General features: G+C 50.4%; 1 protein-coding gene across 8 annotated transcripts in view; it reads right to left on the bottom strand.

The window, feature by feature from the left end:
* Window positions 1-5,024: 5,024 nt before the first annotated feature.
* Window positions 5,025-22,219, bottom strand: part of ERMARD (ER membrane associated RNA degradation) — a 30,992-nt gene continuing 13,797 nt past the window's right edge. For 4 of the 8 annotated variants that reach the window (XM_060168373.1, XM_060168369.1, XM_060168375.1 and 1 more), the window contains 9 exons: window positions 21,046-21,075; window positions 20,322-20,390; window positions 18,719-18,892; window positions 16,024-16,110; window positions 14,387-14,463; window positions 13,719-13,844; window positions 13,204-13,422; window positions 12,235-12,348; window positions 5,025-11,058 (listed from right to left, as the gene is read on the bottom strand). In XM_060168373.1, the coding sequence (XP_060024356.1) occupies window positions 10,878-11,058; window positions 12,235-12,348; window positions 13,204-13,422; window positions 13,719-13,844; window positions 14,387-14,463; window positions 16,024-16,110; window positions 18,719-18,892; window positions 20,322-20,390; window positions 21,046-21,075 (1,077 nt within the window). In that variant the 3' untranslated portion in view covers window positions 5,025-10,877. Of the gene's footprint in view, window positions 11,059-12,234; window positions 12,349-13,203; window positions 13,500-13,718; window positions 13,845-14,386; window positions 14,464-16,023; window positions 16,111-18,718; window positions 18,893-20,321; window positions 20,391-21,045; window positions 21,076-22,219 lie in introns of those variants that run through there. The other 4 variants (XM_060168370.1, XM_060168374.1, XM_060168372.1 and 1 more) reach the window with 4 other exon arrangements.

Raw genomic sequence — 22,219 nt, forward strand, 5'->3', positions numbered from 1 at the left:
CTTAATAGATCTAAACATTTAAAAAATAATGGGATCATCTTCAGAGAAGCTGAAAAAGTATTTCATAAAATTCAGCATTAAAAACCTCAATAAAGGGCTTCCCTAGTGGCGCAGTGGTTGAGAGTCTGCCTGCCGATGCAGGGGACACGGGTTCATGCCCCGGTCCGGGAAGATCCCACATGCTGCGGAGCGGCTGGGCCCGTGAGCCATGGCCGCTGAGCCTGCGCGTCCAGAGCCTGTGCTCCGCAACGGGAGAGGCCACAACAGTGAGAGGCCCGCGTACCGCAAACAAACAAACAAACAAACAAAAAACCCTCAATAAAATAGGATTAAATATTTCCTTAACATGGCAAAATACATCTATCTCAGCCCAAAGACAACACGAAGTGAAAACCTTCTACAAATAATAAGAAAATTTAGTAAGATATCAGTGTATAAAATTAAAATAGAGAAACCAATAGCTTTAAAAGATATAATGGAAGAAATTATCTCCATTTAATTATCCAAAAAACAAAGATAAAGTTTCTAGGAATAAACCTAAGAAATTAACATCTATTTGAGAAACATTTTTAAATACCCTAAAAAATTCATATAAGAAAACGTGAACAAATGGAGAGGTTACCGCGTTCTTCACCAGGAAGACTCAACATCACAGGACACAGTCTCCCCAACCTGTTTCATAACTTAATGCAACCACAACAAAAATAAGGATGGACTGAGGTTTTTCTGGATATTTGATTTTGAATTTTTTTTAACATCTTTATTGGGGTATAATTGCTTTACAATGGTGTGTTAGTTTCTGCTTTATAACAAAGTGAATCAGTTATACATATGTTCCCATATCTCTTCCCTCTTGCGTCTTCCTCCCTCCCACCCTCCCTATCCCACCCCTCCAGGTGGTCACAAAGCACCGAGCTGATATCCCTGTGCTATGCGGCTGCTTCCCACTAGCTATCTACCTTACGTTTGTTAGTGTATATATGTCCATGCCTCTCTCTCGCTTTGTCACAGCTCACCCTTCCCCATCCCCATATCCTCAAGTCCATTCTCCAGTAGGTCTGTGTCTTTATTCCTGTCTTACCCCTAGGTTCTTCATGACTTTTTTTTCCCTTAAATTCCATATATATGTGTTAGCATACGGTATTTGTCTTTCTCTTTCTGACTTACTTCACTCAGTATGACAGACTCTAGGTCTATCCACCTCATTACAAATAGCTCAATTTCGTTTCTTTTTATGGCTGAGTAATATTGCATTGTATATATGTGCCACATCTTCTTTATCCATTCATCCGATGATGGGCACTTAGGTTGTTTCCATCTCCGGGCTATTGTAAATAGAGCTGCAAAGAACATTTTGGTACATGACTCTTTTTGAATTTTGGTTTTCTCAGGGTATATGCCCAGTAGTGGGATTGCTGGGTCATATGGTAGTTCTATTTGTAATTTTTTAAGGAACCTCCATACTGTTCTCCATAGTGGCTGAACCAATTCACGTTCCCACCAGCAGTGCAAGAGTGTTCCCTTTTCTCCACACCCTCTCCAGCATTTATTGTTTCTAGATTTTTTGATGATGGCCATTCTGACTGGTGTGAGATGATACCTCATTATAGTTTTGATTTGCATTTCTCTAATGATTAATAATGTTGAGCATTCTTTCGTGTGTTTGTTGCCAGTCTGTATATCTTCTTTGGAGAAATGTCTATTTAGTTCTTCTGCCCATTTTTGGATTGGGTTGTTTGTTTTTTTGCTATTGAGCTGCATGAGGTGCTTGTAAATTTTGGAAATTAATCCTTTGTCAGTTGCTTCATTTGCAAATATTTTCTCCCATTCTGAGGGTTGTCTTTTGGTCTTGTTTATGGTTTCCTTTGCTGTGCAAAAGCTTTTCAGTTTCATTAGGTCCCATTTGTTTATTTTTGTCTTTATTTCCATTTCTCTAGGAGGTGGGTCATTGAATTTTTTATTGTGAGAAGATGACTAGACAATTTGATTCAAAAGTTCAAACAGAAAAAGAAACAAGAATAGGTAGGCAAATCCAGTGTTAATCATTAGACCATTGCTGTGCTGGAAGTATGTGGTAAATTAGTATGTAGTAAAGGTGACATCTCAGATCAGTAGTGAAAAAGCAACCGTGGGATAAACAGCATTAGGACAACAGAGTAGCTATCCAACAAAATAAATGAGAAAAGATAAAAGCTGCAACCATGTCTCACACTGTATGTCAAAATGAGTTCCAAATGAGTCAAATATTTAAATGTTAAACATAAACTCAGAAAAGTACTAACAGAAATCATGGGCAAATTCCTTTATAACTTTGCAGTCAAGGAAAGACTCTTCTAATTAAAACTGAAAATCCAAAAGCAGTAAAAGAAGGATTTATAAATTCAACTACACAAAAATAAAAACTTCTGCATAAAAGAAAACTACCATCAGCAAATTAAGAAATAAGGGAAGACAATTAGGAAAAAAAAATATATATATATATATACTTCCTATCACAAGCTATATCCTTAGTATATAAAGAGCCCCTAGAAATCAACAAGACAAAGATCTGCAACCCAACAGATAAATGGACAAAACCTCTATATAGTCCAGGGGAAAAAAATACAAACAGACGCTCAAACTTACTATAAAAATACAAAACCTATTATATTGGCAAAAGTCCTTTCCCGGAGCCAGCCAGAGAAGAGATCAGAACTGTCAATAGAACCCAGTGGACTTGGGAACTTTGTGTTGGTCCCACAGAGGCTGAAGTTCCAAACCCTGCAGGGCTGACAGGCCACAGCCCACGGCCTGGCCACGCTCGGTTTCCTCCATCCTCAGGTGGACCCGCAGGCCTCACTCAGCATCCAGTCCAGGCCGAGCGCTTGGGTCAGACAGGAGCCTCCCGTCCAGCCACCTCGGCCACGGTGACCGTGCTGCTGCCTTTGTCCACTGGGTCCCATTCCCGTCTCACACGCGCTCACCCCGCGTGGGGTCCCTCTGGCCCCTGCAGCATCTTCTGCCCTTGTCCTTCACTTTGGGGTCATGCTCGGCCCACTCTCTGAGGTTGAAACACACCCCGGCTCTGGCTGACCGCTGCCAGCCCTCTGCAGGGTGTCCCCGCCCCCCGCCCCGGCGGCTGCCCCGCCGGCTCCCCTCCTGCCCACTGAGGCCTTGTGGGCGCGGTGCCCCCACACAGAGGGAGCAGCAGGGCCTGACCTGTCCTCCACCCACTTCAGCGTCCACCTGGACCCGAGGACGCGGCGGCCCCACAGGTGCTCGCAGGGTGAGCAAGGAGTCTGGGGAGACGCTGCCTCAGAGAGCGGCCGATTGGTCCGAAAGTTGGTGTGAAAAGTGCCTCACCACCACATCCTCAGCAATCAGACCTCCTGTCACGAATGCCCTAGAAAAGACGGGACGGTGGGGGTAAGTTAGCCGCTTCTTCTCGGACCCGACGGGCGGCGTCCCGGTAGCCACGGCAGAGCTGTCACGCGGGCGGAGGGCGTGCCTGGACCGCTGGGTTCACAGAGCACCTGCTCTGCACGAGTGACAGCTGAGAACGTGGCAACCTCTGTGGCGACGAACACCGTGGAGTCGGCAGTGCCGGCGCCGGCCTCCGGGGGGCGTCCCTCTCGGGATGGAGACGCCCTCTCGTCAGTCCCTGGGGCCTCGGTCCTCCGATGCTCGTCGGGCGCCGGCAGAAGGTGGAGGAAGCCGCGGGGACTCGGGCGAGCAGAGCCGGACTGGCAGGGCCTCGGTGGCCCCGGGAGGCGGCGGGGGGCAGCGGAGGGGGGTGCTCTGAGGACGTGTTACAAACACAGCGACGGGGCTGGACGGGCGGCAGCCATCTGGACACAACAGGCTTTACAGGCAGTGACACCCCAGCGTTTGTCTCGCCGCCGCAGCCCCACCGGGGTCGCTCTCACACCTTCTTGCGTTCCTGCCGCGCCACGATAAACAACAGCACGAAGCAAATGGGCCTCGACTGGTTCCCAGGTGCCCCCAGCACCAGCCCGTCCTGAATCCCCACTCGTGGAGGCGATGGCCAGGCTAAAAGGGCCACAGGGCTCCCCCGACCCGTAAGTAACCGAGGTCGACCGTCCACAGAGAAAGAACGGGAGGATGGAGCCGGCTCGCTCCCGTGTCCTGAGAGGGGCGGCGGCAGGTTTCCTGGCCCCCGGCTCCGGGGCAGTGCTGTCCTCCGCTGACTGATGCCCTCACCTCCTCCAAGCCCTGGTCCCACATCCCCACCCTCAGCCCCTCCTGCGACCTCTCCGCTCCTGGAAGACCCATTCTCTTCTTGCTTCACCGAGGGCATTTAGCTGCTTTGTGTCCATTTCTTCAGCTTCCTTCCTCCCTGAAACCCTCTGCACCATGTTTTCCCTCCCTCTTCTCTGAGGTCAGGCGGCCTCACGCAGGGCTCCGCACACCTGTCCATCTCACCTGCTCCAGAATTTTCTCCTCCTTCAGACACTCTGAGTCCTGAGACACTCTGAGTCCTGAGATGCACTGGTCTCCCCAGCCCCCTGGGCTCTCCAGCAGAGCCCCTGCCAGGCCCCTCCCCTTCTCTGCGAACCCCCGGGGACACAGTCTGTGGTTCCTGCCTCCTGCCCCCTCCCGCCCACCTGACCCCGATTGCCAGAGCCGTGGATGTTCCCCAGCCTCGTCCCGAGACATTTCTGGGGTCATGTCTTCCTCTGAACCCCCGGGGCCTCCCTCCTGCACTCGCTGGATCCTTCTTGGCCTTCCTGGTTGTGCTTTGTTCTAACCATCATTCCTCCCAAGGGTTCGTCCTCACCTCTCTCCTCACCTGGCATACCCTCCAAGGCCAATCTGATGACTCCAACCCAGACCAAGGATGGAGAGGGAAACAGCAGGACCTTATGGCACCTGGGGCCCCTGCTGAGCCCAGACCCAGCGCCTCTCCGAGGGCACTTCCTGCCATCCATCCCCGCCATCCACGGCGATGGCCTCTTCCCTCTGCAGCCTCTTGGGACCCTTCAGCCTCCCTAGCAGAATGTCTTGCCCACAGTGGAATGAAGTACTTATTTTCTGATTAGTTATGTCTATTTATTATGTAACTTTCATCCAAGCCAGAGAAATCGGAATTATCAACTACTACAGGGAAGAAAAAGAAAGAAATGAGCTGAAATACAGGCATCTGATTCCAGCAAGAAACTGGGCCCCTCCAGAGCGCTGACAGCGCTAACACACGTTCACAGGAAGGGCAGGCTCGTGACATTTCCTCACTGACACTCAAAGCCGTGTTACGTCTTACAAGTGGGAGGGGAGAGTTGCAGTAACTCAGGGGCGAGGTTTTGTGAACTACAGTTACTCATGGGCTGCAGCTGCCAAGTTAAATTCCCGCGCAGAGCTGCAGGAAGGCCCAGGAAGACTCCTGAGCACCCTCGGGTCTCGTAGTAGAACAGAGAACACGCTTAGGCGGTGCCGCCACCCAACAGGCCTTGCCTCCGTTTGGGTGAGTCGCCGGCCCAGAACGCAGGCCTGCATCAAGACCCTCCCCTCCGCGACGCTGGGAGCCCCTCTCTCGGGTCCTTGCTCTCTCCCCTGTAAAGCGGGCGGGATTGCGCCTTCACAGTGCTGCTGTGGGGATTCGCTCTCGGGAGAACCCACCTACAAAGCCTTGTAGAAACGGGGCTGTGATGAGATGGAGAGGAGATGCCAGGTGGCACGGGCCACGCTGGCCACGCCCGCTTCGGGGAGAGGACCAGCCCCACCCCGGCCCCGCCCTCCTCCCCCGAGGAGATGCCTTCCCAGGCCCCCTCGCTCCTGAAGGAGCTGTCCTACTGGGTGGGTGCGGGTGAAGAGGGGGCGGACGTGAACAATAAGGACCTCGGGGTACTCTGGGAACAAGGCGCCCACCCGGTACTTACACAGACGCAGCTGTGCCACCGCCCGCCCCGACTGTAACCAGTGCTGCGGGGCTCAGCCCGTGACGGGCTTTTTTGAATGTACCCTAAAATACTCTTGTCTTAAAGGAATTGAATGATGTGTCAAAAGAACTTCCTGCATCATCCAGGGTCTTCTTCGGAAAAACTTAAGAGCTGATCTTAGATGGGCTGTAAACGGTCCCAAATCGATTCACTCTGGTGTCACATTATCCAGGGCCCCGGGGACCCTGAGGGGTGCAGGCGCAGGTTATGTCCGCCTCGAAGACTTGGGGGCACGGGCACCGACAGAGCGACGCCGGCTTACTGGCACTGCGAAGCGTGGCTGTGGACCGGCCGCAGCCACGCCCTGCGGAGGCCTGCGTCCCCGCGGGCTCTTCTTAGCCGCCCCCAGACGCCGCAACGCCAGCTGGGAATTCGCGGTAAAGGGGAGCCGTCAGGGGGCCACTTCCACGGCACCTCCGCGCCGAACACCGTCCTCCGCAGGAAGTCAACCTCAGTCTTCAAACAAAGAGCTTCTCCCCTGCGGTTCGCTCTCTGAGCTACACGGTCAATCCCGCCCGGGCTTTCCTCCCTGAGGACGGGAGCTCCTGCCTCGCCGGGCCGGAGTGAAAGCTCGTTCCCGGGGAAAGCCCCGTGGGCCCTGCGACAAGCGGGCGGCCGCTCTTCACCCTCCCGGGCAGCCCGGGCCCTGCCCGCTGCAGGGAAGGCCGAAGGAGGAGCAGGTGCCGCCCGGATCCATGATCCCCCAGCCCCTCCCCTCAGAGGCTTCCAGCGCATCCCGCGGCCGCCGCGGCCTTGCTTTGCTGAAGAGCGCCGCCCCGCGACCCGACAGACAAGCGCAACCCCGTGAGGCACGGGCCCAGCCCGTGCGACGGCGCTCACAGAGCTCCTCCGGAGCGGCCCTCGCCTGAGGAACCCGGAGTTTACTCGCAAGAGCAGCTTCGCGACCAAACCCTTGAAGCACAGCGAGGCAGGAGGCGCCGAGGGACGCGACCCAGCGACCCTCCTGCAGGTGTGCGCGCGTCTGGGCACACCGGACACCCACCTGAGGGGCGCCCCCGTGGCTCCGGTGCGGCCCTGCGGCGCCGCTCGGGCTGAGGCCGAGCTGTCCTTAGCGCCGACGGGCACACGGGGGGCAGCGGCCGGCTCCCCGCCCCCTCCTTCGCCGAAAACCCCGCAGAGATCCGGCGGCTGCGGTGGGGGGAGGGGACCCCGGGCTCAGGCACGCAGCTCGGCTGCCACACGGAGGCACCCAAGTCCCTCCTCCCGGCAGGGCCACCGACGCCCGGGTCAGGACGGGGCTGGGGGCTGCCCGCACACGGTCGTCACGCCAACCTAACGGGGCGGGACGGTACCCTCCACACGTCACCCACGAGAAAACGGTGTGGGGGGCTGAGCCCGTGAATAGACGTGGCGGAGCCGGGGTCCGGCCTGTGTCCAGCGTCCGAGCCTGTGGCCTCTGCCCTCTGCGGCCGCGCTCCTGAGGCCGGCACGAGCTGACTCCCCCGCGGGCTCGCTCTCGAATGGCTTGGCGAGCTTTTGATGGAGAACAAATTTAGCTAATCTTCACTTCTTTCCTTTTCGCAGCAATTTCCATCTGCTGAAGGTATTCGGCCAGCAGAGAAAATAAAAAGCGTCCGGGGAGCATGAGGCGGACTCGCTAACTTCAGCCGCCTCCGGCCGCTTCTCAGCTGCCTGGCCTCCTCAGCCGTGACGGCCGGTGCCCATCGGGTCGTGGACCCTCAGCCGCCGGCGCCTGTTACCCTGGCGACTCCCGCTGGCTAGACAGCTGGTGTGGCACAGCCCTCAGGACGCCTGCCCCTCGGAGTGAAGTTCTCCATCAGCTCAGCGGCGAAGAGCAGCAGACATGTGACATTGAGGAAAACAATGAGCTTCGGCCCCCTCTGCTGCGGCTGCCACCCGCGTGGACGCAGGGAGGCATCCGATCAAGGCAGGGGTTCTGCAGGAGCAGGGCGGACAGAGAAAACAGACCGGGCGGACAGGAGGAAGCCCGTGCGCAGTGCCCAGCCCAGCACCGGCCGGGAGCGGCGTGGCCTCCCCGAGGGCGGGCAGGCACCAGCCACACCGCCCTAGCACCCGGCACCCCAGCAAGGGCAGCGCTTGTCACGGGTGCCACGTTGCCGCCGTTTGCCCACAGGGAGCCGCGGGAAGGGCCTGCAAGCGCAGCGCGACACCAAAAGAATGCACGCCGCTCCCTGTGGGAGCACACGCTGGGGTCCTCGGACTACGGGGGCAGCACCCACACAGGCCCGCGCCCGGCCTCCCCCACCTCGAAGGCCAGACCAAGACCGGCGAGAGTCCTGGGCAGGACAGGAGATGGTCTTGGGGCAGAATGGACGGAAAGCTGACTGCGAAGTGACGGCCGAATGTCACTCTGAAGTCGCCAGCACCGGCATCTGGGGTGTGGGTGTCGAGCCTTCGCAGAGGATCTTGGTGTGCGGGCGCGGCCTGTGCGGTGCTGGGGCTGAGCCACAAACAGGCCCACAGCACAGACCCAAGGGTTCTGGGACACAACCGTGACAGTAACTCTCCTAGCTGCCCTCTGGACCGTGTACCGGCTAGAACCCCGACTCCACCGAGGCTCCTAGTGTCCTCGTGACCGAGATGGTGGGAGGTGTCGTCCGAGCCCTTGCGGCATCGGGCTGGCGCCTGCTGGAGCATCTCCTTCTGAAACCGCAGACGCCCACGCAGGACCAGGCTGCACACGTTCCAAGGCCCAGGTCAGAGACAAAAGGCTCACATGCCCACACCTCCTCGCCGTGTGCCCACAGGCTTAAGGAGAGCTTCCTACGGCCGGCTGCCCCAAGTACGAGTTGTTTGATTTCTGCAAAATCCACTGACACCACCTAAAGGAGAAAGTTGTAGTGTTACAGCCTCAAGGGCAGCCCCCCCCCCACTGTCTCGGGGGGCAGGTCAAGCGCCGGGAAGGACCCATGGCCGTGAGGGTGGGTCTACACGGAGGAAGCAACTGGTAAGTGTGGCCAGGTGGTCAGGGGCCTGGAAGCAACGAGACCGGAAGGCGAGGGCCAGAGGTATCAGAGTGGTTCGCGGGCGTGAGGAGGTGAGTGCACAGCATGCTGACGTCTGTCCCACGAGAGCGCCCACCGCTGGCGTCAGGTGACACGGTGACCTGTGGACACCACCCCCCATCACCACGGCACAGAAGCCTTATCCGCTGGGTGGCTCTCCTGGCACCGCTTCCAAGACCTCAGCACGCGCTGCAGCCCCGCGAGCAGCCCCTGGAGGACGTGGCGGAGACGGGGACGCCGGGGGCTGCTGTCCACCCGACAGGCGCCCTCCTCTCTGAGCCACCAGGACACATGGTCGATCGAGGAGGCAGGTGAGGGGGGAGCATCCCTGTGACCCCCTCGGAGCCACGGCTTGTGGGGAGGCTAGGCCCCCAAGGCAGCCCTTACACAGGACTGAGGGCCCGCCCGCAGTGCTGGCCTTGTGTCAGGGAACCAAAGGACCGAGAGGGGCCGACTGTAATGGGGGTGACCGCCCCCCACGCCCCTGAGGACAGGGCTGCGGCCACAGGCGGGGACTTGGGGGCCCATGGGAAAGGATGCCCATTTCTAGGGATAAAAGTCAACAGAAAACTAGTTACCAAAACTAGGAAGACTGCTAGCGGGAAAGCCCTTTCAGGAATGAGGTTTGGGTCAACCTCCCAGGTGAAGACCCACAACCAACACAGGTGGGCAGCTGAGGGCAAAGGAACGCGATGAGCTGTAGAGCAGCAGCGTTTAACACGAGCTTCCGCCAGCCTAGTGGCCGCGGGGCTCTGCAGATCCTGCACTGGCTGGTGAGAGTACAGATCAGTCCATTTTCCCCCTTGCCCGTTCCAGCGCCAACACCAGGAGGGTTAGGAGTGGTTAAGCCTTCGAGCCCACACCCAGGAGGCTGTGACCGACCACAGGAGCACCTCTCCAGAGGTGGACACTCGACGTGGGCGTCTGGCATCACATCAGGCAGAAGTAGGTTTCACTGTCTTTACCCACAATTTCACTTTACAAGGGGGTTGCAGGTACTGGGCTGGTGAAGCGACAGATGGAACACGGATGGCTGTTGTCACACGGCCCCACCTCCCCAACGGCGGCCTCCACGCTCATCTCTGACAGCTGAGAAGCCAGAACAGGCTGTGGGAAGTCCTTCCTGGGAGGCCAGACCTGCCAGCAAGGCTGGAGGAGGCTGTGCATCACGGCAGGTGGGTGCAGCCGAGCACACACAGACTGGGGTGGGGGGCAGCCCTGCAGGGGTTCCTGGAGAAACACAGCCTTGCTGCTGCCACCGAAGCGGACGAGGAGCTTCCTGCAGTGGCCACCCAGGGCCTCCTGCGAGGGCTGACCCGGCTCTTCTGGCTGCAGCCCTGGCCCTCACTCCTCCGCCCTCCTGGTTCCTGCACTAAACCCGCCAGACCTGGAAACCTGGGGACGTGCAGACCGTTAGGCGTGCTGCCCAGCGCCTTCCAGGAGCTGTTCCTCCCCAACCCTCTCCCTCGAGATCTGAATCATATCAACCTCACTCTCAGCTCCAGGGACAAGGGTGACCAGCCCAAGCCTCCCTCTACTCCCCAGTGGCCAGTCCAGGAGTAGACGTCCACCTAGCCTGACTGGTGAGTGCAGGGCAGGGTCTTGGCCACAGCCATCGTTTCAAGATTAGGCCTGTGGCCAGTAAGATGAAGCCGCCCATTCCTGGGTGAGAGCTGGGTGAGAAAAATCTCTCCTCTGGACAGTATGCATTGGGAGATGAGGCCCAAAACTACTACGGCCATTTGGTTCCCAAGGATTCAGCCTGAGGTTCACACCAACAACTTGGGAAAAGCAAGTCAGGAAACTGCAGAGCAACGGACCTTGTGCCCTGATCAAGCAGTACCTGGAATCCACCCTGCCTTTGGATTTTCAACTCACATGCTGTAAAGTCTACTCAGGTCGGGTTTTCTGATAGATCCCAAAGCATCCTGACTTATTAGACTACTTTACTCGTGGATTTCTTGGCTAAATGTATTAACATTTGTTTCTTCTCACTAAAAGTCCAAATTTTCAACAAGGCCACCTGTGTGAGATTGACAGCTTCATCCCACTTGTTCTTGTCTTGGCTGGTGTAAGCCGCCAGGTTCTCTGTGTACTGCAAGACGGACTTTAAGAACCTGTTTAAAAGAAAGAAATTAATTTCTTTATCTATGCCCTTGTAAAATGCAATAATGATTTAAATGTATCCCCTTCATTTTGAAATTACAACTAAAGTTCTGTAGTTAATTTTTGTCTGAGGATTCAAGAAAAAGAAATACATTCAAAACAGAAATGAGAGAATACAAATTGGATGAAGGAGAAGAATGCCGAACTAGAGTGTCACTGGAGGGGATGGACACCTAGACTCCACACAGCTCACATACTCTCCATCTTTCTCTCCCAAATCCACATATGACGGATGTTCTTAGCTGATGGGACTCGGTTCCAGAAAGGACCTTAGAGGCCGTCTAGACCACACTTATGCATAATAAACCCACAGGACACAGGACCTCGGGGGCTGTGCCTCCTGTTCCCACCCTGATGACCAGCCTCACCCGACGGAGAGAGGGGCCACCCCTTCAAAGGAGATACGTCCCACCTGGAGCAGCTATTGCTGTTGAAAGGCTTTTCCTGAAAGATAATTCGTCAGAAAGTTCACAGGGGAATTACCTCTGACTGATGGGAGGAAGCGCTATTTTCACATTTTCCAAGTTCTCCTCAAAGGTTCCCAAGTAGCCTAAAATTTTCTCCAACTATGAATTTTTGAAATTTTCAAACTTAGGGAGCAGTTAAAAGAATAATACGATGAAAATCCACAGACCCTTTGTGTAGAGGCGTAGCTTTCACTTAAGGTGATTTTGCCCCCAGAGGACTGTGGCAACATCTGAGCCGTTTTTAGTCATCACAGCTGGGGGCTACTGGCATCTAGTGGGTGGAGGGCACCACCCTACAGTACCCGGGGCAGACCCGCGGCAGAGACAGTCCACGGTTTTGAGCCGTGACCTGGCCCCAGGCATCCGCACAGCTGCCTGAGACGGTGGCAGCCTCTCCAGCTTCCTCCCGATAACACTGTCTGGACATTATTCTTACACCAGGGGGAGGAATTCCGAAATCATTCACATGTAAATCACATTAAATTTTCTGAAACATGTCAGTTTTAAAGGCTCACAAATTTGCACTGAAGTCCACAGAGAAGAACAGTTCAGGACCAGACTGTGGGGTTGAAAAAATCACCAAGAAAATAACCAACAGGAGTGAACATGATTCAGAATTAGCAAAACACAGCTGCGTCTCCCGTACGTGAGGGCACTGACCTTAGATACTGCTGATATTCCGAAGTATTTTTCCCAAGAACCACATGAATGTTGACCAATTCCAGTGCAATCAGCAATAAAATCAGATAAAGCATAGGAGACAGAAGCTTAATACTAAAAATAAAGTAAAAGTTAGTAAACGTAAGTATTTATCACCTTTATAAGGAGAAAAATGTTTCACCCAACCAATCCTTCTTTCAAAAGTCCTTAAATTCAAACTTCTCAAAAGAACACTCTTGTGCGGACAGCCGTTATCCCAGTGGCCGTGAGCCCTGGCCCCTGCAGGCTGTGTGGGATGCCCCTCAACCTTGGGCCTGAGCTCCTCGCCTGGTTCTGAGCCCGCAGGCGCCCTGCCTGCTCTGAGGACCAGGCTCCACCGGCTCGGCACCCAGTCCCTTTGCCCAGTGGCAGCTCCTTCCTTACAAGTCAGCGTTCAGCAAAGGACTCTCCCAAGAGGAGAAACACAAATGGCTTAAACATGAGAATGGGTTCAACATCTCTGGGACCAAATTCCAGTTAAAGTCAGACTCCAGTCTTCCCGGGAGGAATTTTAAAATATATCCTGTTTTGGGGAAGGATGTGTGATGTAACAGCATCACCTCATAAACTGCCGGTAAGGGTGTAAACTGTATGTAACCTTCCGAAAGCAAAGGAATACTTACTAAAAGCTTTATAATCACAGATACCATTCAACCCAGAAATTCTAGGAATTTGTCCAAAATGGTAATTTCATGAGGATGTAGCACATTCTAAAATACACAATGCTGGCATCCCCAGGTAAATCTGCTGTTGTATTTTAAATCCGGGTCCGTAGAACCCATATCCCAAAATTATAAATGGTATTTTTAAGTGACACATATGTAACTTCTCCTGAAAATAAGTATTTCTCTGAAGTCAGGGGTAGAAGTGTACCCTGAGGTAAGAGCTGCCCAGCAGGGCTCCTCTAAACGAGACCCGCGAGCCACGCACCTGTGAACCAGGCGCAGGTAGTTCCGCCGCTGCCGGGAGCGCAGGCTCCTGTCCTCCCACCGCCGGCGCCTCAGCTCCGCGCAGGCGGCCACCTGGCCACACACGCGGCAGCAGTGGGCGCCGATCTTCCGGAGCACGGCCAGCACCTCCAGGACGGCTCTGGGGCAGAACAGGGTCCGGACAGGGATGCTGCAGAGCTCACGGAGCAGCTGGGGCCACCTGCAGGGCAGAGTGAGAGTCCCGAGGGCCTACGGTCACCAGTCCTCCGCGGCCTCCAACGCGGTCTCGGTTTCCTGCTGCAATCGTTACACTGGGCGGGTGTCGATGGTGAGAACAGATCGTGTGTTGTAACATCCGTCAGACAGACCAACGCACGCACCATCAGGGCTTATCTAACAATTCCTCCTGGGACACAGTGGGATTCTAACACTACCTTCAACGTGTAAGACTTCAAACACAGAAAACTGCGAGGTCGGCGACCCCAAAATACTTCCCCCAGGACACCCTGGACTTACTCCTCAGGACGAAGGTGCTCCGAGGCGTGAGGAACGCGGTGCGTCTCGGGCACGTGGTGACACAGCTCAGCCACGATTTCTGTGATTAAAGAGTGGCAGGCATTTATTTCAGAATTACCTTCTGATCTGAAAAACAGAAAACATTTAAAGATACATGACAATGAGCAAGATGCAGAATAATATTTATTTCAGTGGTTCGCTGAGCAAAGCACTCAATCTGCAACTCGCTTTCCCCAAAAATACAATGAAAAAGCCACCATCAGAGGGAGAGGTAAAAAGAAACGACACACACACTGTGGGCGATGCACCTGCTGTCAGAAGATGCCCTGTGACCCTCGAGAGTCCTCCCTCGAGCTGACTCTGCAGTGTGTCCACGCCCACTCCTCTCCTGAGCTTCAGACCCGCTGTCACACCGTCCACTAGCCATTTCTGCCAGATGCCACCCTCCTCCCCACAAGGCCTGCCTCTCGTCCCTGTGCCCTTGGTCTCTGCAAACGGTTCCCCCACGACCGGGCCCTGAACCCCCAGTCTTGGCCCTCCAGTCACCAAGACCTAGCAACCCCTCCTTGGGACCTGTCTCCCAACAGGCTTGCCAGAGAAAAAAAAATCGTTCAGAGGCTGACATTCTCGGACCCCCGCGAGGCCTGTGTGACTTGGGGGGCACTCACCGCTGAGCCTCCCTTTCGGATCCTTCAGGCAAAGGCAGCAGAGGCCAAACTCCGATGCTCCTCTCACAGCTCAGCACCTGACAGGACAATGTACAACTGCTTTTCAAGATTTTTAAATAATGTTCTAGAAAACATGTTTTTAAGTTGTTACAGATGTTGTCATCACTTCCAAGAAAAGACATATCTGTAAAATTGTTTCAGATGCCACACTTTAAAACTAGGTGATGGGTCTGTTACTCAATCAAATCAGGTAAAGGAAGGTAGGTGAAATATGGGATTCCAAGGAAGTGTCCAAAATTCTTCTGATGCCTCCTGATGAGAGTTGGTCCGTGTCCCCGCCCCTGGTTGGGGCCAGCCGTGGCGAATGGCCGTGGCCATGAGAACACAGGGAGAAGCAGGTCGGAGACGGGCCCCTCCCCTCGTCCCCACCTCTGCTCGGGTGCAGCTGGCCGAGCACCCAGCACAGACTTCCACTTCTCAGATGGGTTCCTGTCCGGCAGAGTCCGTCCCAAATTTATGACCCACAAAAGCATAAGCAAATTAAGTGGTTGTTGTTGATGCCACCAAATGAGGTACTTTGTTACGCAGCTGATATCCCGAGCAGCGGACTTAGAAAGAACAGGATGCAAGATTGGCTGCAGAATAAAAGGTGACTAAATCACATGCGGCAGGAGTACGAGGCCACGGAAAAGGTGAAGGTGCAGAACGCCCACTGTGGGGAAAGGAAGGGGCGTTGACCAGGGACCTGGAAGCAGCAGCCAAGGAGCAGGAAGGCTGGCCCCCCGAAGCTTCTCTTCCTTCCAGAACCTTCCCTCCTTTGCTGAAGCCTCCCTCCCTGAATGCTTCTGGGTCCTCCTTCTAACGGCTTTTGTTCTGGAAGCTCGGAATCACTATGGGCAGACAGTGCGATGCGAGTGGATAAAGGTACCAGAGCAGCCCGACGCGCCATCGCAAACAGGACCCGCTGACAGAGGAACTCAGGCTGATTCCTTCCCGCAAACAGCAAGGACAGAGCGCCGCTGGGTTCTGCTCCTGCACAGCTGCTGATAACCCCCTCCTGCCTGATGCTACTCAGGACCTGTCTTCTCCAGGCTCGGCTTCTCCCCGGCGCCACCGCAAATCTCCCCAATCCATTCTGTGCTGATTTTACAGCTTCCTTTTAGAATTTCTCAGTTAGCAACTATCATGATTATTATATTCTTGGAGACGACCCCATTTTTGCCCCCTCGTACCGCCTACCATACAGAAAATAAAGTCTCTAGGCTACTCGCCAAATTGTAACTTCCTGGTAGAAATGCTTAAGAAAGTTTGTTGCCTGCTTGTTTACCTTACAGGTTAACAAAGGCTGGCCTCATAAAGCTGGCGTCCCTCACCACGAAAAGCAACACCTGTGACCGATCCCGGGTTACCAGCACTCAGCCACCCATCAAGTACCAAGAACGCCGAGGACACAAACCCCACCACAACCCGAACTGCTGGACCTTAGAAAGACACAGTGGCTTGGCCAAGGCCATGTGTCCAAGGTGAACGCAGGCTACAAAGCCAGCTCTGCGGACTTGCAGCCCGGCTGGACAAGGCCGGCCTGTACCTCTCAAATCTCTGCAACAACTGACCTGCACACGCCCCTCCCCACACACCTGCTTTTTAAGCTGAGAAACTGGATGGCAGCGAGCGCCATAGGCTTCTGCAATGCTCACCAATGCTCTCACTGCTGCTTTTTCCTGCTTTAGAGAAAACAGATAATTGTTACTACAACTTCTGGTCAGGCTCCTACTTTTCTTCTATTGCATCTTAGGTCATTTAAGAGTCCCAATTTCCAATCAGCTTCCTTCACATAATTCTCTCAGCTAAAATAAAGCAAAACTCTTCATTAAAATAGGTCTAACAAGGCTTCCCTGGTGGCGCAGTGGTTGAGAGTCCACCTGCCGATGCAGGGGACACGGGTTTGTGCCCGGGTCCGGGAAGATCCTGCATGCTGTGGAGCGGCTGGGCCCGCGAGCCATGGCCACTGAGCCTGTGCGTCCAGAGCTTGTGCTCCACAACGGGAGAGGCCGCCAACAGTGAGAGGCCCGCGTACCGCAAAAAAAAAAAAAAAAAAAAAAAAGGTCTAACATAGTAGTCAAACCATAACCAACAAAATTTTTAAATGAGGCTGATTAACAATGATAAATTACAAAGGCCACTCTGTCCACAATGCAGCAAAACAAGAAATAAATGGGAGAAAAAAAGATGCCGAACAATTGGAAAATGTAAGAGATTCTCCTAAAAAACTAGGACATAAGAATTTAAACATTAAAAATCAATATAACTAAAAGAGGATTACATACTATAAACACTCAATTGCCAAACATACATTTTTAAAAGAGTAAATATAACATTATTTACAGCTGACGCATCTGTATAACTGGAAAACCCAAGGTGGCAGACTATTACCTAGTCAGTGAGCTGAGAGTGGACAAATTTAATACACAAAAGTCAAGAGCTTTCCTACGTATAAGCAGTAACTACCCAGAACTCTCAATAGCACAAAACAACTCATATAGTTAGTCGTTACTTGGAGAAGAGATGCACTCAACTTTCACTCACGCAGATACCTACACGGGTGCTACACGGAACAGAGAGAAACCAGCCCTCACTGTGTGGTGAACGTCCAGCGGGGTCGCCAGGACTCACACCTGAAGTCAGTGACGAGCCGGCAGCCACCACAGCACACACGGCTTCTCCCCTGAGACAGGAACCTCAGGAGGGCCTCAGAGCACAGTGGGGACACATGGGGGCCACACCCCTCCCAGGGGCTCAGGGGAGCAGTGGGGGTGGCAGAGGAGGGGGGATGCAGATCTGGGGCACCAGCTTGAGGTAGAGGATTGAACGTGGAGAGTGAAGAGTGGGGACTGGCCTGTGTCAGGGAACAATGTGCAATCTTGCAAAAATGTCAATTACCCCCACATTAATCCATCAGGAGCCCATTCCTGTGGGCTGGTTGGTTGGGCTTGGGCTTTGTGTTTAACTACACAGGTTCACTGGAATAATAACAATTAGAGAAGAGGCAGGACAATTCTGAAGAAGAAGAGGGGCGGGAAAGTAATCTCTCAGATATCAAACCGTACCATGAAGCTTATTAAAGACAGGCAAAGAGAGTCCAGTGCACACAGTATAGAGATATTTATTCTCTAAATGGCGTTTGGCCAACTTGCAAGCAATTTGTTAAAAAAAGAAAAAAAGTACAGCTAGATTCTCTAACTTACTCCCAGCTGAAATAAATTCCAGCTGCATCAATAGATGTAAATCAATAGATGTAAATGATCAATAGATGTAAAAAGCTATAAAACTATACAGGAAAACATATTACATTTATAATTTTGGAAAGCAAAGGGTCTTTTAAGGACTTCAAATGCATAAGTCAGAGAGAAAAAACATCAAAACCTAAAGACTGGTAACAAGCAACACATACTCTGAAAATGGCAAATAAGGCTAATAAACCAGTGAGGAAAATGAAACTGAATAAAACAGAGCAAAGATGTTAACAGGAAGTTCACAAAAGAATTTCAGCATCATAGTTAGACATTTTCCACAGCAGAGAAAATTCTAAATCACCCATCAATGAAGGACAGCTTAGACAAATAATGACACATTGATAAGATGGGGTATCAAGCAGCTGAGACAGAGTAAGGTAGAACAAAGTTGCCAAAAATAAACTGTTAATGAAATGCTAGTTATAAAACAGAGTATGTCCTGCTTTGGAACCCGCACTGCAGGCTCATGGAAAGATGTGGAAGCAGAGACACTCAGCTACTGACAGCAGTCACCTCTGGGAGAAGGGATTCCTGAGAACTTTCACTTTTTGTATTAATTTTTCTATCCTGTTGGAATTTTGAAACAAATTTTCCCATAATTATTACATGTACAGTCTGAAAAAAAGATTAAAATATAACTAACAATCTAACCTATTTCTTTTAATATATAAAAGAATTAGTTTATTGACAAATGCAAATATTCTACTCTCTCATTTAATAGTCCTCTGTAAATTTTTCCAATTTATTTAGTTAATCCTGTTTTATACTTTGTTCTCTGGTTTGCAATATCCCATCACTGTTAAAAACACAAGCAAATGTATGCTTAGGAAATAGGCTGAATTATTCTTGGTGAGATCAAGTAATATTGATTTATTTGTTATAGACAATGCCTGTACACATGCACACATGTTCAGATGGAGGTACACTGTACTCACATAAATTAAAAGATGATTAAAATATAATTACATCTGAAAATAAACTACATTCCTTCATAACTTAATGACCGTGAATTTAATTAATTTTCTTTCCTACACATTACCTTAAACACTGATAATAGATCTTCATCAATAAATCTGAGTAAAAGTACAAAGGAAAATGCAAGCAACTGATTGGCTGCTTCTTTCGGAAATTCAGGTAAACTGATTTCCCCGTGGCTTAAACGATCTCTTAGACGGGGACCTTCCTGATGGTTCAGGAAATCCCAGAGAAACTCCTATCAAAAAAAGGACACAGAAAATATTTGGTTAGTATTCTCAGCAGAAAGAAGGAAAGTCCGAAGGCCCAGAAAGGGCAAGCCCAAAACATCTGAGGAGCAGCAATGTTCATTACAGAAAAGTTAGACTGAAAAAGAAAGTCATTCAAGGTCACGCAACTGAAAAGTATCAAGTTACGATAGTCCCTGGATCTCTTGGCTTTATCACTGCACTCAACTACCTCAGGCAGGACTGCACCCCACTAGCTCAGGATGGCCCTGAGGAAACCCCGTCCTCTGTAACTGCACTCCACAGCCTCAGGCAGGACTCCCCTGAGGGCACCCTGCTGTCTGTAACTGCACCCCACCCCTCAGGCAGGACTCCCCTGAGGCACCCTGCTGTCTCTAACTGTACAGCCTGCTCCTCAGGTAGGATAACCTGGGGAGCCCTGTTTCTGTACCTGCTCCTTGGCTGATTGATAAGAACCTAAGAAGTTTGTAGAACTCACCACCAGGGCTGCAAAACTGCTTGCATGGCTCCAGTGCTTAGTAAAAGTACCCTTTCTCATTCTCACCCTCGTGAAAAACGAGAACTGGGTTGACCACATTTGGAAGCTAACTTTCCAATCAATAAAAGAATCCACTGCTGTGCTCCTGCACGGACAACACCATTTTTCTTTCCCCTCATGGCTCTCCTTCTTACATGTCCTTTCTCACATCACTCGTTTACTTCTGAAGCCCTATGAAGACACTGCTTCTTTCTTAATGGCAAAAATCCAAGGACTCTTCCACAACATAGAGGAAAATAAGTCAGAAAACCCAATTTGCTGACCCAGGCAAATTGCTGATGGACAAACAGAATTAGACAAACTACTTCAATCATCCTAATTTCCTGATGGCAGAAAGGACGCCCAGAGAGCGTATGGAATCTGACTAGTGTCACACAGCCGGAACTGGAACCTAGGTTGCTAACTCCCAGTTAAAAGGAGAAAATATGAAAATTCTATTTACAGTCCAAAGTAGTCACTGCAATAACTTCGTAAAATACAAAACTGTGATAAATAGAAAATGGCTCTAAATAACTACCTTCTCTCATCCAACACTCTGTCTTACTAGTCGCATCTGACTTTGCTGTCATTCACGAAGCAAATGCAGTCCCTGCTACCAGCGCAATACAAAACCCACAAATTCAAATATTGCTCAGAATCAGGTCAGCTAAGTCATCAGGCCTTAGGAGAAGGACATTTAAACAAAAACATGAAGCACAGTACCTGAGCTGGGCTCAGAGCCAGCAAATGACAGTTGCACAGACAATGAAGTTCAGGCATGGGAATGCTTCAGAAGCATTTTTTATGGGCATGTCACAAGCCAAAATTAACATCATTTTTGAGAAGTGCTAATCACATCCATAAATACAAGGATGTTAGATCGTAAATGCCTAATACTTTACCATTGCAGGCTCTCCAAGGAAAAGAGGAAGTTGATTGATTTTACCATCATTCAAGTGTTTTGCCAATATCTAAAACACCAAAAAGAAGTAAGTTGATTAGCTGGTACATATACAGAACTTTCAGTGTCAAAAGATATTGTACATTTGGTATGACATGCTGTGTAAGTCCAAAGCAGATTAAATGAAATAAGGACAGTCTTAAGAACATAGCAACCACCTGTTCAGAAAAGGTTTTCTCAACCAATACAATGACTTTAGGAAGATATATATATGTATTCTTAATTGTGTGTATGTGTTTATGTATATTTACATGTATATAGGTGTGTATATGTGTATTCATGTATATGTCTGTGTGCATTTATGTGCATATATATGTACATGTGTATTTGTGTGTTTATGTGTAGTGTGTGTATACAGGTATACGTGTATATTGTGTTTATGTGTATTTGCAAACACTGTGTATGTGTACATGTATATACGTGTGTATATATGTATATATGTATGCTATGGCCTTTCCATAACTTCAGAAGCTAGGTTAATAAGACTGGGTCTCAATTAGTCTGAAAACTGTATTCAACACTATCATCACCTTTTTCTTTTTCTTTTTGCTTATATGACTATCAACATTTTCCTGTAAGCATATGATTTATGGCTGATCTTTAATTTTAATTTTAAAAGAATATAATGTTTTATTTGTTTCAAAATACCTTATAAGTTTACTTACCTCATCAAAGGTAGTATAAAGAGCTGTTGACTTCAGAAAAGGAAATAAAAGAAATAATTAAAGCAAAATACAAGTAGTGTGACACTATTCAAGCAGGAAAAAATTCTAGCACAGGGCCACAAATATGAAACCTCCTTTTGTGTAAATAAATCTTTATCTAGCAACACTTTGGGAAGAATGTCATTGACAACATAAACACAATATAAAAGACATGAAAATACAGCAACCCTGGCAGTCTAGCCATGTTAGAATACTGCTCTAACAAGGACTGTAGCTCAGATACTTCTTTTTTTTTTTTTTCTTTTCTGTTGAGAAATGTTTTTTTATTGTTCATGGACTACTGATCACAGACAGAAAGCATCTGGCTTATTTGTGACTTCAATCATTAGCTCTCCATTTTAGGTTAATGCCAATATTTGAGAATCAGGCCTGAGTGAAAGCAGTAATAAATACTAGACAGAAATGACAAAAAAAGTCAGAAGTATCATAGTCCAGATTTCCAGAGGTCTGATCTAAATCAGCATATCTCAGCTAACGGGTCTTTATTATCTTATAGATTTGAATTTAAAGTGTATAATTGAGTTTAAGGACTTGATAAGAAAATAGCATTTTTATTTTGCAAATTAAGGGTAAAATGGCTGTTCAATTTCTTCATACAAACTGGGCTTTTAAAGCATACACTTGACTAGCATACTTAAATATTTTACTCTCCAAGCATTTTTTCCCGCTTTGTTTTTTTTAACATCTTTCAGATACCTCTAACACTTACGATGCCACAACTTCACAAATCACTACTCACACAGAGCACTTCTACTGATGGCTGGTATTTGTGTGCAAGTGAGCACAACTGAATATTTTCTCCAACAAATAGCCTTTGTTTTTCATGCTTCTTGGTATAATTAGCCCAGATTTTATAGACACGGCTCGGGGCCAGGCTGCCTCAGCACTCTAATCCCAACTCCACACCTCCTACAAGTGAGACCCTGAGCACCTCCATGCTCAGCTTTCTCTGCAGAAGTGTAAGTGAGGAATGCCCATCTCAAAGGCTGCTGGGGAATTCAGTAGGATTTTACATTCAGGTGCTCAAGAAATGTGTTAAACTTATTAATGCTTATTAACATATTTTCATTTTAATACTATCAAATACTCCTGAACATTTATTACTGTGCAGATG

The sequence above is a fragment of the Lagenorhynchus albirostris genome, chromosome 12 (genome assembly GCF_949774975.1).
Source record: "Lagenorhynchus albirostris chromosome 12, mLagAlb1.1, whole genome shotgun sequence".
Classification (NCBI taxonomy): domain Eukaryota; kingdom Metazoa; phylum Chordata; class Mammalia; order Artiodactyla; family Delphinidae; genus Lagenorhynchus; species Lagenorhynchus albirostris.